Source organism: Cyphomyrmex costatus, unplaced genomic scaffold (genome assembly GCF_001594065.2).
Source record: "Cyphomyrmex costatus isolate MS0001 unplaced genomic scaffold, Ccosl1.0 scaffold69, whole genome shotgun sequence".
NCBI lineage: Eukaryota > Metazoa > Arthropoda > Insecta > Hymenoptera > Formicidae > Cyphomyrmex > Cyphomyrmex costatus.
Window position 1 is genome coordinate 183,457 of NW_017280255.1, and position 17,084 is coordinate 200,540.

Sequence of the window (17,084 nt, forward strand, 5' to 3'; positions counted from 1 at the left end):
TATATATATATATATATATAAATTATTCTATTATACAATTGTGTAATATAAACGAGTCAGATAAATAAATAAGTCAGATAAATAAAGTAAGAGTCAGATAAATAAACATGTAATGCATGTATAATAAATTTTGTCAATTTGGGGGGGGGGGACTATAGTAAATTTTATAATTTTATTACTGTATCTTAGTATATTTATTTGAATATATGTGATAAAGCGTTATCTGTTTATTTATCTGACTCTTACTTACCATTTTACATTACAATACATAATTGTATTTTTGAAATTAAGAGTCCTGTACTTAATGTTTTTTATTCTATTATTTTAAATAATTCTATTTATCTCAAAGATTTAAATAATTACTAAATCAATAGAACATACACATTATCTTACATATTCTTATCTATTTTATATTTTAACATTAGAACTATTGATATTAAAAAAAATTAACATATATTTATTTTTTATTTAAATACACTAAATATTTATAAAACTTAGAGAATTTTACTCTAAAAAATGGAATCTGACTCTTAAAAGTTGAAAATTGAGTCACTCTTTCTCAAGACTGGCTCAATTTTTACTGTTTAAAATGAGATTCTATTCCAAAGAAAATTTAGAAAGTATATCTTTGGAATAAAAAGAGAGAGAAAAAGTAAAAAAGTACGTTAATTAATTTAATCAATTTAATAATACATATAATAAAAGTTGTAGAAAATCATAAAAAATGCATCATTAGAAATTTGATAAAAAAAATTACGAACTAGTTATTTTGATTACTTTGGTGATCTAGTGTTAATAACTATCATTTATTGTAATACGATCTAACCAAGTTACCGTTCTTCTGGCAACGTCCCATTTTCGCGATACATGGAAACAACTCGAATACGACCGCACCATCCGCACAAAGTCTCTTAGCGATTCACATAAATCGCGCGTACATCATAACCGTTTCCAATCGTAAGGCACAAACGGCACGAGCGTTTCGAGCGAGAAGTCGCATAAACGAGCCAGCCGGGAAGGAGGAAGAAAGGCAATAATACTTGTTTGTCCAAATGCACGCAGCAACCGTGGTGAAAACCGATGCTGATGCCTCCACAGACGCGATGCTGTATTGGAGTTACGAGCGACATAAAAAGTTACAGTTACATTATAATAAGCTTGCCGGCGGTGTACGCAGCGCGCGAATCGCGCGAAAAAGGGGGAAACGATTCCAGGGAGTTTATACGTCACCGCGGATGTAAATTCGCGCGAGGGCACCAGAAGTCCGCGATTTATCGTCACGTAAAAGCAAAAGTCTCGATTATTGGTGCGTTTAAAGGATCGTAACGGCGAGAATTTCATCGCCGAAGAACGAAAGAGATTTTCGCTGTTAACGGAAACAGAGCCAATCTCAATATGAATGCAGCACGCATTCCCTATATGATTTTTATTCTCGATTTATCTAACGTTTGATTTGTTTATTTGCAAATATTTTGATTTGATTAATGCAAATGTGTGTGTGTGTGTGTTTTTTTTAATAATATCCCAAATTTACTTTTAAATAAAAATTTAACGAATTATAAAAAGATATTAAAATTACCTTTCAGTTCGCGAATTTCGCGCTCGCGTCATAAGATTTATATTTTTTATATTGTCGCAGATATCAACGCAAAGATTTCGCTTTACGTTTATGATTATCGGTTGATTCTGATAATATATATGTACGTTACGCGGTAGTTACGGCAATCAACACGATATGGTGAACGGGCATTTTCGCTGGGCGTACAGCCGCGCGTAATATAAAGCGGCCGTTCGGCGAGACGAAGTCGGAATAAACGGAAATTACCGGGGCCATCTTGTAATTATACGGCTAATAGGAAGGTAATTTAGTGTCTCGAACTCGAGTTACCAGCGCGGCGGCGGCGTCGGCGGCCGCCGGTAGCCCGCGTCGGCGGCGGCCTTCGCGGAAAATTAAAATAATAAACGGCATCGTTAGGATTCATCATCTGATTTTAATTTCCATTCCGAAATGATTGCGCATTATCTCCGGGGCCGCCCTGTAACACCGTTTCTGAATTTACTGCTCGAGGGCCGTGCCAGACACTCGCTCGGTTCACTCGTTCTTCCTCCATCCACTTCAATTTCGTCCTCTTCTTATTCTTTTAGCATTTCCTGCCGCCACCTTCGTGCCGTCCCCCTTCGGCGATTTAATACCACGACAGTGAGTGCTGAATGTTCGACGCGAAGTTCGATCAAACTTGCGACGTTTCGTCTTGATCGAAATGTTAATCGAGGTGGAATTCCATTACATGCGATTTGAATGATAGGATCGTAAGGACTCTTTCTCTCTTCCTATCCTCGCTTATCGCTATCTGTTATTTTAAACTGAGAATACTAATAATAAAAGTTTTAGGTTTTTATTACGAGTTGCCATCCACATTGGATATAAGCATAGAGTGAATGGGAGGTTGCTACTTGTATCTTCATGTCTCATAAAACATATCAATAAATTAAAAGCTCGTTCGCTGTAGACCACTGTCATATTCGCGGTTAGAGTCGTTGTGGCAGATTAAAAATTATACATTCATAAGTCGCTACTCTCTGTTTCGCGAATTATATACTATCGCGTTTTTTCCGCCAGTCGTCGCGCGTTAATTGCCTTACTAATCTTACTTATCGAAAAGATTAAAGATAATAAAGACACATGGCCGGAATTTAAAAAAAAAAAAAAGAAAAGAATTTTTTTCGTTCTTCTTTTTCATAAATTGTATTTTTTTTGTCCAACAATAGTCGATATTGAAAAAGTTCAGAGCCTTGTATTTCTAATAAAACTTCGGAGAATGACGCAGCCTTCTCAATAAACGCGTGTCAATAAAGCAGTCAACTTCGTCAACGACTTTGTCGCTATTACGACGGTTACACGGCTGTTCGTCGGGCGTAGTCAACGTTTTATGATTCCAAAGTGTAAAGCAACGTGCTTTATCCAGCAGGCTTTTTCGAGTCAGAGAGTAATGAAAGCGGCCGTTTCGGCTAACCATTTATCAATATTCCGGTATATTTATGCGGCGATATGAATATTTTAATGACATATTTCGCGGTCTCGATGGGGGTTTCAAATTTTCAACTGGGATATCAAAACGGTTTGTATCCGTTTGCGGAAATTAGGAGATGAAATGAACTCGGTCGCTAATATTATTTGCAAATACCAAAAATGCATTCATTCCTTTTATATATTTGCCAAATATTTAAATGTTCTACATTAAACCGGCTTTTTTTTTAAATATCGTCAGTGATTAACGTTAATAGCGTTTAAAATTCAAAACGATATGATCGAGGAATTGATGTAACAATACAATTTAATTTTTTCTTGATATCATTCTATATTTATCTATTTCTATTGTTGTAATAAAGAGTAATATCGTATATCAAATAAATATTTACGAATCAAATAATTTTTCTTCGATTCGGACACAACAGTTACCTATCGATTTCGTCACTTGATAATCGAGAAACATAAATTTAAGCGTCTTCTCTGCATGGCAGTGTCATTTTAAGCGCGTCAGTGCTAATTATATTTCTAGCGGCGTTACGTTGTCACGCGGAAAAAATATTTTAACGCCCGATTTTTTTTTCCCACCGAGGGCGATCAAAAACCTCGTCGCGGCGACAACGTCGCGTGAAAAAATTGCAGTCGGCAAATTTTTTTTTTTTTTCGGAAAACCCCCTATCATCCCTCGTTCGTTTCTACGAGCTGCACGTTATCACGATCGTTACCCGGCCGGGATATGCGGCCACGCATCAGACGATTTTGGAAAATAAAGTTTATCGCCTTCGCAACCCGCGCTGCTACACGCTGCATAATAGGGTGTCGGCTGACGAAACGTAGAAAGTATATTACCAGTGCGGGCTCGCCGGGCCGTAGGAGTTGACATAATTTTTATGCGCGCCCGCGCCAGCTTCGCGCGCGCCGACGAATACGGTGATGCTGGCGGACATGTTCCGGACCGGGAGAACAGAATTTCCTCGCGTTGACTTCTGATTTAACGCGTGTTCCTACGCGTTCCCTGCGCGGAGTGTAATAACGCTTTGTCACATCAGGCGCGGGACTTAAATCAGCGCGCTCAAATGTGCCCGCGGCGAGCAGGACAGCTCTTGCAAATGCGTTGCAACTCGAGGAGAACGATGCATCATTTTTCATAGTGTTTGCATTCATTCGAGATATCGAGTAACAACGCGCGCGCTTCCTTTTTTTTTTTAATATACATAAATATTGAACTTTTAAAGTCGCTAATTGATGGCATAAATTTGCTTAATATATGCGATGAAATGTTTACTTTTAGCTGTACACATTAATAAATGTGAGTTTATATTCCATTCGAATTATTTAGTAATCGCGTATGCAAATATCTGGTAGAGAAAGGTGTAAAGAAAAAAAAAAAAAATGGGGAAAAAAAGCACCGTGAATACCGCCGGAAACATAAACTTTCCTATCGGTGAGCAACTATCACGGCAGTACGTTCGTAGCTTTCCGCGTGTCGGCCTCTAAATCTTCTCCTTTGCCGGCGCGGCGTCGCGTCGCGGCCGAGGATACGAAACTTCGGAATACCTCGAGAAAGGAGTCCGATTGTCTACGGTGTACGGTTAGGTAAGTGGCTAATTAACATTACAACTACCCGCTGGGAATCCTCCGCCCCCCCCCGCCAACAACGGCAACGACCACGATGGTTCCTCGCCGAGGACGACTCTCGGCTCTCGCGCGCTCGTAGTCGCGTAATTTAAGTGTGCCACCGAAGACACGGTTTCGCCGCGCGACGCCGGGCATTATCATGGTAATTTGTTAGAAACAAACATTATAATTCGAGAAGACCGCGGTGACGGGGCGTGAGAGAGGATGGTCGCTTTCGGGGGGTGAGAATTCGTTGGCAGCGTCGACCGCGGGGGTGGACGAGTCGTCCGGAGAGAGCGAGGGCGGCGAGAGCCCCGAAGAAAGGGGGCCGCAACAAGGGGGGTTGGTGCGAGAATCGCGGGCAAGGGTTGAGACTTGGTACCCAAGTTAAAGGCGTAAGATCCGCCGTGTTTTGGACAGTGTCCATTGTCTCGGGGTTATTTATTAGAGACGGCGCCGCTGGCTTCACCCTCTCTCCTCCTCTTCCTCGCGAAGAGCAGGCGAAGACCGAGCTAAGATGGCACGTTACGCCATATAACGGCGCCGGGATTTATATCACGGTCCTACTACCAAGACGCCATTATGCCAACGTCGTAGCCGGAACCTGGTCCCCCCCCCTCCTCCCCTTCATTCACCCTTTGCCGTGGCTATAGGTGTCCGGGGATCTTCTGTCCGCGAGTCCTCATCGCCGGTGATTCAACGGCGATTAAGGCATTTCAAATGGGCTTTCGGCCGCCGAGCGATATGTATCGGACGTAAAATGGAAATAGCTCGGTAATTCTGCGGACTCGCTTGGGAACATCCCGGGAATTACAATTTCATTGTTTCCATTGGATTCTACGATCGAGTGAAAGGAAAGATGACAGCTGTAAAGATATTTCTCCCTTTTTTATGTGCGCAATTTTATTTCATTCATTATATATCAAAGTTAATTTTTTTTTTTTTCCGTTAAACATAAGTGCGAAAAAGAGAAGTGAATGTATTTCATAAAATTAATCCTATTATATAATATTAAAGATCATATGGGCGATCTATTCTTATTGATAAAATAATAAATTTTTATAAATTATAGATATCTTCATAAAGTAGACTTATTCGCATTAAAAAATATTAACGTCTATATTGGACTCTCGATAAACAAACAATCAAATATATTACAAAACAGGCAAGTGAGAGTAAATTTAAATATAGATATATTAAAAAATCTCTTTCAAAAGATTACAAAAATTACAAAATTACTTAATTACAAAATTAATCTTTTGAAAGAGATTTTTTAATATATCTATATATTTTAACGCATTGACAACCGCGTAGATTTTAAATTTACTCTCACTTGCCTGTTTTGTAATATATTTGATTATTCGCATTAGTTTGATTATTTATATAAGATTATTGTATCTAATTAAGAATACGACTGTTTTCGACATGTGATACTGAATTTGACGGTTTTCTCGTCATATTATGTTTATGAATTAAACATCGCAAAGAAGAAATACCTAAATAGTTACCTATATTGCGTAAGTTGGAACTTAAGAACGTTCGAAGAACGCTGTTACGAACAGCGCGGAGAATTGCCGGGATAAAGGAAAAGAGAGTGCGAGAACGGGAAGGAGGTCGGATGGATATCTTCAGAAGTGATGGGTTGGAGGCAATGCGGGGGGTGAGCCCGCGCAGCCACCACTAAAATCCGTGCCGCGCGCCACTTCCTGCGCGAGGTGGAGTCGTGGAATTATTAGATATGCAACCGCGACGGCTCGCCTCCTACAGGCATTATTAAACTTAGTTATGAATGCCCATTAAAACTGTAAAGGAAATGCATTAGCCCGCCAAGGCGTCCCGTGGATGACAAAGCCACCCCCCGCGGAACGAGAGTCATCCCACTTTCCTCAACCCTCTTTTCCTTATTCGTCGGAGTAGGCGATTCGATACGCTTAACGATCGAGACGAGTTCATTTTAGCAAAAAACGATACTGTTGAAAAGTATTTCATTACTGTCGATTATTTTTATGTGATAAAATTGGTCACAGAAGTGACAAAGTATATGTATATCTTGGAAAAATAATAATTCTTTAATCACTGTAAATTAAATCGAGATATTCAATCGTCTAGACCAGTATTCGTAATCCGTTCTTAATTCAAAATTAATACCTTAAGTAGGTATGTCTTAAAATGCTGATACAGCTCTCTGATTGGTTCGTGAAAGTTAAAACTGAACTTAAGACAGTCTCAAATATAAAACTCGATGATTAAATAATTAACATTAGTTCTAAATAATTAATTAATACAGTTAACGATTTAACTAGATTCAACTGCGATCAAAAATACATAAAAATATGCTTGACGAATTAACGTATGAATTTCGGAATTTTAATCATTTAAAATTTCAATCAAGCTTGACTCAAGGCTATCCTCGTCTCTGATCCTCGAGACACATCGCGGTAAAATCACGGTGGGTCAAAATCTGAAGGCGCCTTTAGATTATGGGTTCCAAGGGCTCGATGATTGCTCGGTTGTCGGCCGATGCGGAGACTTGGACGAGCAGCCAAGTTACAAAGACACGGGGTGCTATCGCTATCACAAGGGTTGCTCCAAGAAGTCTCCGCGAGGGGTTATTAGCGCAGAATTATTGTCATTGCGGGAGCCTTGCAGCCCTTTCACCGCTCATAGGCTATACACGCGGCGATAATGGAGGCAGGCGGATGCGCGCCCGGCTCCTTCCAAGACTAAGGGCGTATTCCGTATTTTAACGGGCAGCTTTGACAATGGACCACCGTCGTTCTTGTATACGACTTCGCGGCTGCGAGAGATAAAGGTGCTAGTTCTCAGGAGTACACGAGAACACACATTCGCACTCTTACATCTTGAGCGTGTATTGGGCGTTCTATAGCGGCTCGCTTCCGCCTTGGACGTCCAATAACATCGGCAATGCCGGTTTGAGCATCTCTTTGATGATTCATTAAACTTTGCTCCTAATGTCAAACGATTTTTATGACTAAGTATCCAGTCTATCACGTAATTAATTCAGTGTGCATAACAGAGTTGTTAATGTGTCTCAATAAATTTCGTGACAAATTTATAATTAATCTTGTCTTTTAAAAATGTCTTTACCACGTAATTAAATCAGTGCGTACATTAGAGTTGTTGATGTTCTTTTGAACCAATTTTGATATAATTATATATTTTAAAGTTCTAATTTTTGAAAACATAAATATCCGTTTTTATAATATTATTAAATTAAAATTCTTAACGGGAGTCATGTGAAATTAATTAAAGAGAAATCAGATTAAAGAAAAAAGTCGGCTAAAAATAATATAAAGGAAATTAATATAATGTTGAAATTTTTATTATGAAACATTTTTCACTATAATATTAGATAATACTGCTGACGTATATTCTTCATTAGTATATGTATTTTCTTTCGATCGGGACATAAGTGAATATACTGATCAACATTTCGCGGCAACTCCGAGCGATTATCTCTCCGACGATGCTTTCAAGGGTGCGTGTATGTCCCTATTAATAAATAAATGAATCGCGAGAGAAAGAGAGAGAAAGGAATTGCGCCACGCACACAGTTCGCGCGTAGGGTTACCGCTTTTTCCACATCTCCGGGAGTATGACGCTTCAAGTGCTCGAGTAGCCGTGGGAAAGAGAAAGAGAGAAAGACGGGACGAGGAGAACGTGGGTGGGAAAATGTATCCGTACCAACGGTGGAACGAAATACGAATGCCGAGAAGGGGATGCGCGCAGGGGACGACCGATGTCTACCACAAAAGCCATTGTCCGCCACTTACTGAATTCGTCGAGCCTCCCTCGCTTCCACACCGCGCCGTATCCAGCGAAGGGAGAAAGAGAGAGAGAAAGAGCAATGCGCGCCACCCGATGTAAAACACTTCCCGTGAATTTTATTGCTCTAGGTACCTCCTCGTATACCTCCACGTGCACGACACGGCACCTAACCTACCTATACTCGGCCAGGAACCGCCGGGACCACCGCTACCACCACCCCCCTCCCCCCCTTTCAACCCCTCCGCGTTTGCTTATACGCTCGGGCGTGAATCTGACCACGGGAACATTCAGACGTACGCACACATTCGAACGCACGCAGACACGCACAGGATACGTACATCGTAGTTATTGCTTGTGTACACACAGGACGCGCGGCTGCACGTGTATTTACCACCGACGGCGGGTAGGCGGGTCCGCAGTTACAAATGTCACCGTAAAATTACTTTTTAATTATCGTCGAGAGGATTTCGCTTATTACGCGATATTCCGCTCCGCTTCTGAGATGGAGGCGGCGGCGGCGGTTGGTGGCGGAGGTAGGAATTTCGCCCGAAATTTTCTATTTTGCTCGCGCCGCTGACCCTCGACCGCGTCTCGTGCGGGGTCCGGTACTTTTAATTTAGATAAGATTGTCCCTTTTATACGTCGCGAGGCATATAGAAAGCCTCACGTAGGTCGTTGGCAGCGTGCTACGCTCCCGAATCGAAGTAATTCTTACCTAGGCGCGATTGTGACCGTCTGCGTTTCGTGTTTGTAATCAGAGCAGATAGTATGAAAAAGATAATATAAAAAGGATCACATTGCAGATGATAACACGAGCAAAGCAGCGTGTTATTCAGAAAGGTTAAATTTTCATTTCAATCAAATGTTTTCTTCGAGAATATTTATAATTTAGAATAAATATCGTATAAAGAAATATCTATTATAAATATCTAAATATGTATTATCAATCTTTCAGCAAACGCCGATATAAGACTTTAGGATATCAAAAAAAATTATATATTAAATATTCATCTAAAACATATAAGAGCTCTTTTTATAAGCATCTTGTTCATTATGCTTGTTGATAATTGGTCTTTGGCTGATATATCAAGTCGTTTTAAATCTTTTTATAAACTCTGAGCCTTAACGCTCCACAAAATTCATTTACTTTCCGTGAGTACCGAGGTCCTCGAGAAAGACACGCGCGGAGAATGAATGAAAAGTTCGGCCAAGAAATTCAGCCCTCTTTCGTCCGCCGAATATTATCTCGGCGACAGCGCGGGCGATTCGTTTGCCCGGCGGTAAATCCGCGAATTAAAGAACTTATTCCATTTGGGCAGCCAAAGGGGTGTGAACGCTTTCGCGTTCGTATTATCTCTCGGCCCGGTCGTCGGAGACGGGGAGCAGGGAGACAAAAAGGGAAAGAGAGCGTAACTGGCAGGAAGGCGAGGACGAAGGACGAAGGGCTGGGGATGACCTGGCGAAAGGCGAGAGGATGAGAGAGATAGTCCGGGCGGGAGGGTGAGAAAGAGGATGAGAGAGAGAGAGAGAGAGAGAAAGCGCGTTTAGACGTTCGTTCCGCTGGTAACAAAGATAACTCTATGCAATAAAAATGATTCAAAGTTTCCCGCGGCGGATGGCGGTTCCGATGGCGGAGCGGTTGACAATGGTGCGTCTTTGTCTCCGTCCCGCGCCGCACCGCCGTCCCCCGACCCGCCGCGCCGCCACTTTTGCCGCGACCGCCTCCCTCGTCCGTATCCTGCGACACCTATCTTCCGGTTTAAAGTCCCGGCGTGCGCGCCAGAGAGGAACCTCGCTAACTTTTATTATTTACGACCGATATTTCAGCCAGGCCCGAGCGAGTACACCCGGTAGCGCGAGCGAGCGCAAAGTGGCCGCTACCGCGATGCGACATCGCGTTTTTAATCGATGATAATCCGAGGAGTCGCTACGGAAAGATTCTGATTGTCCGATCTGTCGTCCATCCCGCGTATCAATTCGTTACATAAGAGCGGTATTCGGAGTCTAGTCTTACTTTAGGATCTTAAATAATGTCTCAATAATGTCTGCTAATGCAGCTCTCTGATTGGCTATAACGACATCTTAAGACAGTCTCAAGTATAAAAATTGACTGTGAATACTGGCCAGAATCTCGAGTTATCGCAGCTTTATATTGTACTCATATTGTACATAGATGTTTCTTCCCATACATCGCAGATCATTCCAGCAATATTGAAGCAACATTGCAACGTTGCTGCAAGCTTTTGTGCTATATAGGTTGCCAATTTTTTCCGCGTCGTTTAGAAATAATGGGCTTTCTATAATAAGCCGTTGGTACATGTAGATCAGAAGTCAGTAACGAGTTGTAGTGTGTCATAAAGTAATTTTAAATTAGTAATCAGTGAGTGGAAAAAAATGATTCCATTTCTTATAATTTAAAACTTAGATTAAGTTATGACTGATCAATCGTATAATATGTTCTTATTTGTCCTGAGAATCTATTATCCTTCTGATTGGCTGAGATATTATGACATAATGATCTCTCACTCTTTCTCTCTCTGCTGATTTATTTTGAATGTAAGTTTCCTAAAGAGCCTATTTTATAATTGTGTAAATGTGATTATAAGTAACTGTAGTTGTAAGAATTGAAATCACAGTCGAATATTCTCTTCAAATTCAATTGTAATTTGTTTTCTTACAACTACAATGCTTAAAACCAAACTTACACAATTATAGAATAGGTTTAAGATTTAAAATAAATAAGACTTATAATTTTGTGATTTACCACTAATATGATATAAGTGATGATTAACACTTTATTTTAGAAAGTTTATAAGAGTACACGATAGATAAAGTATAAAGCCAATTATTGTGTCGTTTATGAATTATATCATGGCATTGTATATAACATGGGTAACACAATTTAATTGTTTTCCATAAACAACAGTTGGCAGACACTTTGGCTGGTATTCATATTCGATTGTCTGAAGTATAGTCTTAAGATTTAAGTCATAAACCAAATAAAGAGTGTGTTAGCATCTCAGACATTACTTAAGATAATTTTAAAATAAGATAGATTATGGATATTGCTCTTTGTCTATTTTGTATATGCTTTTGTCTTTACTCACAAATGCATTGAGATAAACGTGAAATAAGAATTTCAAGCCATTCCTGATGTCGGTTGATGAGGTTTAATCGCGGCATACCACTGTGAAGTAAAACGAAATGTTACGTTATTAAAACAGCTGAGTGAAATTAACCGAACACGGGTCTTATCGAATCAACGGATGAACGGGCGACGATCGGCACCGAGAGACCGTCGGACCCTCCGTCCGCACTTACCCTCTTGCCACCCTTGTGGGCACCTTTATCTACCTATACCTATATGCATATACATACGCGATTCTCTCCCCGATGAAGGGTCTGAATTTGCATTTTATTCGCAGTCGTGGAACCGCGGGTCCGTCCGTGCGGGTAACGCTCCTCCGCGGCGCGGACATTTATTTTAATTAAATTACTCTGGAGCGTCGAACAACCCATTTCCTATAAATTATCCCCTCGCCGCTCTTTTGCGTTCGCGCGCCGAGGCATTAACGTACCCGCTGATCCCGCGGTGCCATTGAAATGAAATAAAAGCACCAGTGAGAGCGAAATGTACCGCTTGACCAATTCTCACCGCGATTCTTCCGCTTCTCTTTCATTTACCGCAAGTGTACTCATACCTTTAAGTTCTCAAATGTTTCAGAAAACCCAAATTTTCGTTATGCCTCTTCGTTATTGTTTTTTTACATTTGACTTGAATTATAGACACTTACGTTATCTAATTTAATTAGATAATTGAAGTATTGTAGCAAATATTGTAGCATATTATTTTACATTTTTATTATTAAAAAAGTAAAAGAATAATAGATGCATTAAAATACCGTTCTGTTTGAAGATGTTTACGAAAATGGAAAATTCAAAATATTATTTGTTCTAATTATTTGACCATGATTTTATAATGTATTATCAAAGAATACTTATTATGTTTTGTATGAAATGGAAATATTAATTTTTTGTAAATTATATTATTTTGTAAAATTTGTAATTATATAGAATATATAAAGACACTTGTAACAAATTTATAAAATAACTAGTTTCTTTATAAATAAAATAGTAAAATATAAAAATTTGTATGCTATACACTTGTAATCTTTGATACTTATACATTGATACAAAAATACAAGTACAAATTTTACTAAATTAATGATTTACAAAAATTTAATCTGTCTATTTAATGCAAAATATTTTTTAGGAAATACATTGTTACATGCTCAAATAATTAGGAAAAAATATCTTAAAATTTATTTTCTCAAACATGGTTATAAATGGAATAATAAAACATATAAATTTTTATATTTTTTATTATTCCACTTACAAACTGTAATTAATTTACAAATTTATTACAAATTTATCAACAAGAAAACAATAGATATTCTTTACACTTCATAGAACGGATACTTTGTATAATAATCAATAAATCTCATCACACACTTGTCTCTTAATATTTATCTCTCTCTCTCTCTCTCTCTCTCTCTCTCTCTCTCTCTCTCTCTCTCTCTTACTGTTCTTAATTATTTCACATTGAATATTTCGTTCATATTCAATCATCAAATAAAACACAAATGTTATACATATATACCTATATATATACACTGAAAAAATGATGTTATATCAACAGTATTATTTTAATTGAAAATAATCTTATTGATACATAACAGTATTAACAAAACAAATAAAATTTTAATAAAACAAGAGCATGACGTATTTGTTTTATTAATGATATTATTAAATTATATACTTGTATATTTTTTGTATCAATATCAAAGATTATATAGATAAGTGTATAGCATAAACATTTTTATATTTTACTATTTTATTTATAAAAAAACTCTATAGTCATTTTATTAAAACAAAATAATTACTTTCAATCAAAATACTGCTGTTGACATTATTTTTTTCAGTGAGTGTACATACACATCAGCAAATAGTACTACTGGTTCGATATTACGTTTCATAGAAATCGTCATTTATAATGACGATGCCAATTCAATTGAATGCAGTCTTGCGAACATTTCTATATTGCATTTGTCAAATATTATGTGCCTTGGCGCGAATAAACACGGCCTTACCCAACGTGATCTGTGTCCGGAGACAGCCGTATTACTTGGATAACACAGTGAAGCGGCGCACGCGTTAGCAGCCGACACGGCCGGCGCGTTGTCGGGATTAGGTTAGGTTGCACGATGCAACGCGCAACTCCACGACTCCGCTCTCATCTATTTACGTTCCTTCGTAAACGTGCAATATGCGTGACGATCGCGGACTCTCTTACCTGGTAAGGGACATCTTCGCCGACCTTGCCGCGGGTCGCCGCGATGTTGAGCGTAAGCACGCAACACTTGTCGGCATTCCACACGTACAGCACGTTGTCGCGAATCTCGAGGATGTTCCGTGTTTCCTTCGCGCCGCTCGATAGACTCGCCTTGATATCCTTGAATAGCCCCTTCTCGTTCAGACGCAACAAGTCCGTGCACGATGACATCCTTCGTTCGAACGCGAGCAACGGTAACGCGAGGTTATGGCGATAAACGCGCGCGCTTTGGATACAACAACGTTGACGCACGCCACCACACGGCTGCCGCGCATCGTGAACTTGAGATACGACGAACTTCAGGCGGTACCTGTTTTTCGAAAGAGCCGTTGTTCGCGACGCGGCGTCCGATTCGGCTATAGTTCTCGTTTCAACGGGATTTTTTATTCTAACGCGACGGCGATGCGATTTCGCGGGCGAGTTGCATTAATTACATTTGCGAATGTTGTAAAATCTCGTCGATCGCAAGTACCGTTGCGAGCACTCGAGTCGCGGCCGCCACGTGTGGCAAGTTATCGATCGCGACTCGGCCGGTTTAACCGCGAAATCCAGGATTCGGGAAGGTCGCGACGGAGTAATTTTGCGAACAACCTGCTTCAAAATGGAGTTGAGCGGATTTACGTTGTTACGTCTTGAGACAACGAGGGTAAGTGAGATTGCTCCAGCTTATTATTTTTATAATTCATAAATATGATAGATTATTATTTTTTACCTTTAATATGCACACGTTTGGGTCACTCGTGTTTGGCGCGGTTATTTTTTTTTGAAATGTTAAAAACATTTGGCTAAAGATTTCTTCCTCTCCTTTCTTTTAAATATGTAATTTTATAAAAATATTTTTAAAATGTGATAAAATATATGTAAGAATCGGAGTGAAAATCGATCGATGAAATTAAACGTAGGAATTATTTAATAATCGTCGTATATATTTGTAAAAGTGATGAAAATTAACTTTTGAGATACGAACGACCCGAGGAAGGACCTATTGTGTGTCTTAATTCAGACAAAAAGCATTCTAAGACAACATGTTCAAAAATGACACGAGCTATGTTAAGGGGGGCATTTAAAAGTCATCTTATATTTATTTCTATTTTTATCTCGGTTTAATTTATTCTTTTTCTATCCTTTCCTAACTTTTAAAAAAACTAAAAAAATTAATTAATATTAAAATCTACATTGGTAGAAAGAGTCGTAAAAGACTTTTTCAAATGTCTTTAAGACGTCTTATTTAGTATTGTCTAGCTACATAATTGAATAGAATATCACTTTTACTGAAATAAAAAATATCAGATATACAAATTATATATGTATAATTAATAACATATGGTATAATCCAAAGCTGATATTATTGATCTGCAATTACATTTAATTATGATTATAACGAAATGTACCGATAAACAAATTAATATCTTTATCTCTCTATATATTATTATAATTTTATATTATTACAAAAATTCGTATTTTATTCTTTTTATTATAAATTGATATACTTGGTATGAACCAAAAATTGATCAAAATGCGCGTTAATTTATCTATACATGTATACAACTAAAATAAATATATTTTGATTTTTAATATTACGTATATTGTATGTATGTGTGGTATACATATTTGTGTAAGGTTAAAAAAAACAAAGCAAATAATTTTTCGCTTCCAGGCCCCGGAGGGATTCGAACCCTCGATCTCCTGTTTACTAGACAGGCGCTTTAACCAACTAAGCCACGGCGCCAACGGAGAAACGTCAGTATCTACTGTTTATCGACTACCAAGGAAATTCCGACATACCCGACACTTAAGTTTCAAATTGAATTGTAATTCTTGTGACACTGCATTGCTTCCGTTTCTTGCACGCGTTGAATATTTTTTTGTGGACTATACATGTCACGATCTGTGCTCTCTGGGGGAATCTATCATTTATATTACATAACGTGAAAGACATAAAAGGATAATGTATAATTGTAAAAAATAATGCGCATTTGCAAGTAACGGTTAAGATTTAATTACATTATTATTTTTTATTAAATAGTATATCAATGAATGATATGTAAAGTAAACCGAGTGAAGCAAATAGGATATAATAGAATCAATTATGGTCAATTTTCACTTTCGAACTATTTAAATATTACACGAATTGTTGCAACTGTAAGTACGACTTGTATGAAGTGATTTTGTTATGAACTTTTTAAAGTTTTATTAGTTAATCTCTATGATAATAAACTTTAATTTATAACAAGTTAGATTTTTATTTACAAATCTTTATTAAATTATTTTTTAAAAAATAAATAGTTTTTTTTTACAAATTGAGTTTAAAGTTTTCAGATTTCGCTTTTAGTTGTTATTACTTGTATATGATAAAGTGGCATTCATGTATAGGAATTTGTATGCAAAATATAACGCCCCCGGGTGGGCTCGAACCACCAACCTTTCGGTTAACAGCCGAACGCGCTAGCCGATTGCGCCACGGAGGCAGACGGTTAGTACGCCTTGAGTAAACGACAAGGTCTTCATTATTTCTTCACCTAATTTCTTTTTTAATTATGCATATTTAACATTTTTTTTTTTATAAATATGTATCACGTAATATCTTATATACGAATTATTAATATTTGAGACAAACTAGAGTTGTTTAAAGTAATTCTAAGATTGATATAATAGCAAAATATTGTTAATAAGCTTAATAATGAACATAAATGTTCTCTTTATGTGATTTTTTTTCTTAGTTATATGTATAACTAATATTTTTTTATCACAAGTATTATTTATTATTTCACAAGTATGATATAATTTATTATTTCATTATTATCTGATACATGTATTATTTTATTTTATTATCTTTTATATGAATTAATAATAATATTCGACAAATCAAAATCAATCAATTGAGATAATTTTGAGGTTGTATTGTACAAGCGAAACATTGTTTGGTGATAAGCTTAACGATGAACACAAAATGATTAAAACTGTTTAATAGATTCGCAACTATTAGAAAAAAAAAAAGTTAAAAGTACTCCGTTTGACCTCGTTTATTATCTTTTTATGTTAAAAACCAGAGTAAATATGCTGGTGAGATCTATAAATTGCTTGGTGCATGCGAAGTGATTTGCAATTCATTTTCCGATAACAGCCGACGATGAATTGCGCTAACCTCTCCGTTTCTAGAATACTACTATCAACAAAACGCACGTTCGCATGTATGTGCAGAGCCTCGACGTACTCTACGATACAAATCGAACAGATGTGTCGACGCAAGAAAGCGAC

General features: G+C 37.9%; 1 protein-coding gene and 2 non-coding genes across 3 annotated transcripts in view; all 3 read right to left on the reverse strand.

Annotated features, from left to right (window-relative positions):
• mbo (nuclear pore complex protein Nup88) overlaps positions 1-13,997 on the reverse strand; it is a 69,968-nt gene extending 55,971 nt beyond the window's left edge. Inside the window, exon 1 of the mRNA XM_018547847.1 lies at positions 13,788-13,997. Within this exon, the coding sequence (XP_018403349.1) occupies positions 13,788-13,997 (210 nt within the window). The remainder of the gene's footprint in view (positions 1-13,787) is intronic.
• Positions 13,998-15,481: 1,484 nt separating this feature from the next.
• On the reverse strand, positions 15,482-15,555 carry TRNAT-AGU (transfer RNA threonine (anticodon AGU)). Its single transcript has one exon. It is a non-coding gene; the product is annotated as a tRNA-Thr (tRNA).
• Positions 15,556-16,220: 665 nt separating this feature from the next.
• Positions 16,221-16,294, reverse strand: TRNAN-GUU (transfer RNA asparagine (anticodon GUU)). Its single transcript has one exon. It is a non-coding gene; the product is annotated as a tRNA-Asn (tRNA).
• Between the last annotated feature and the right edge of the window lie 790 nt (positions 16,295-17,084).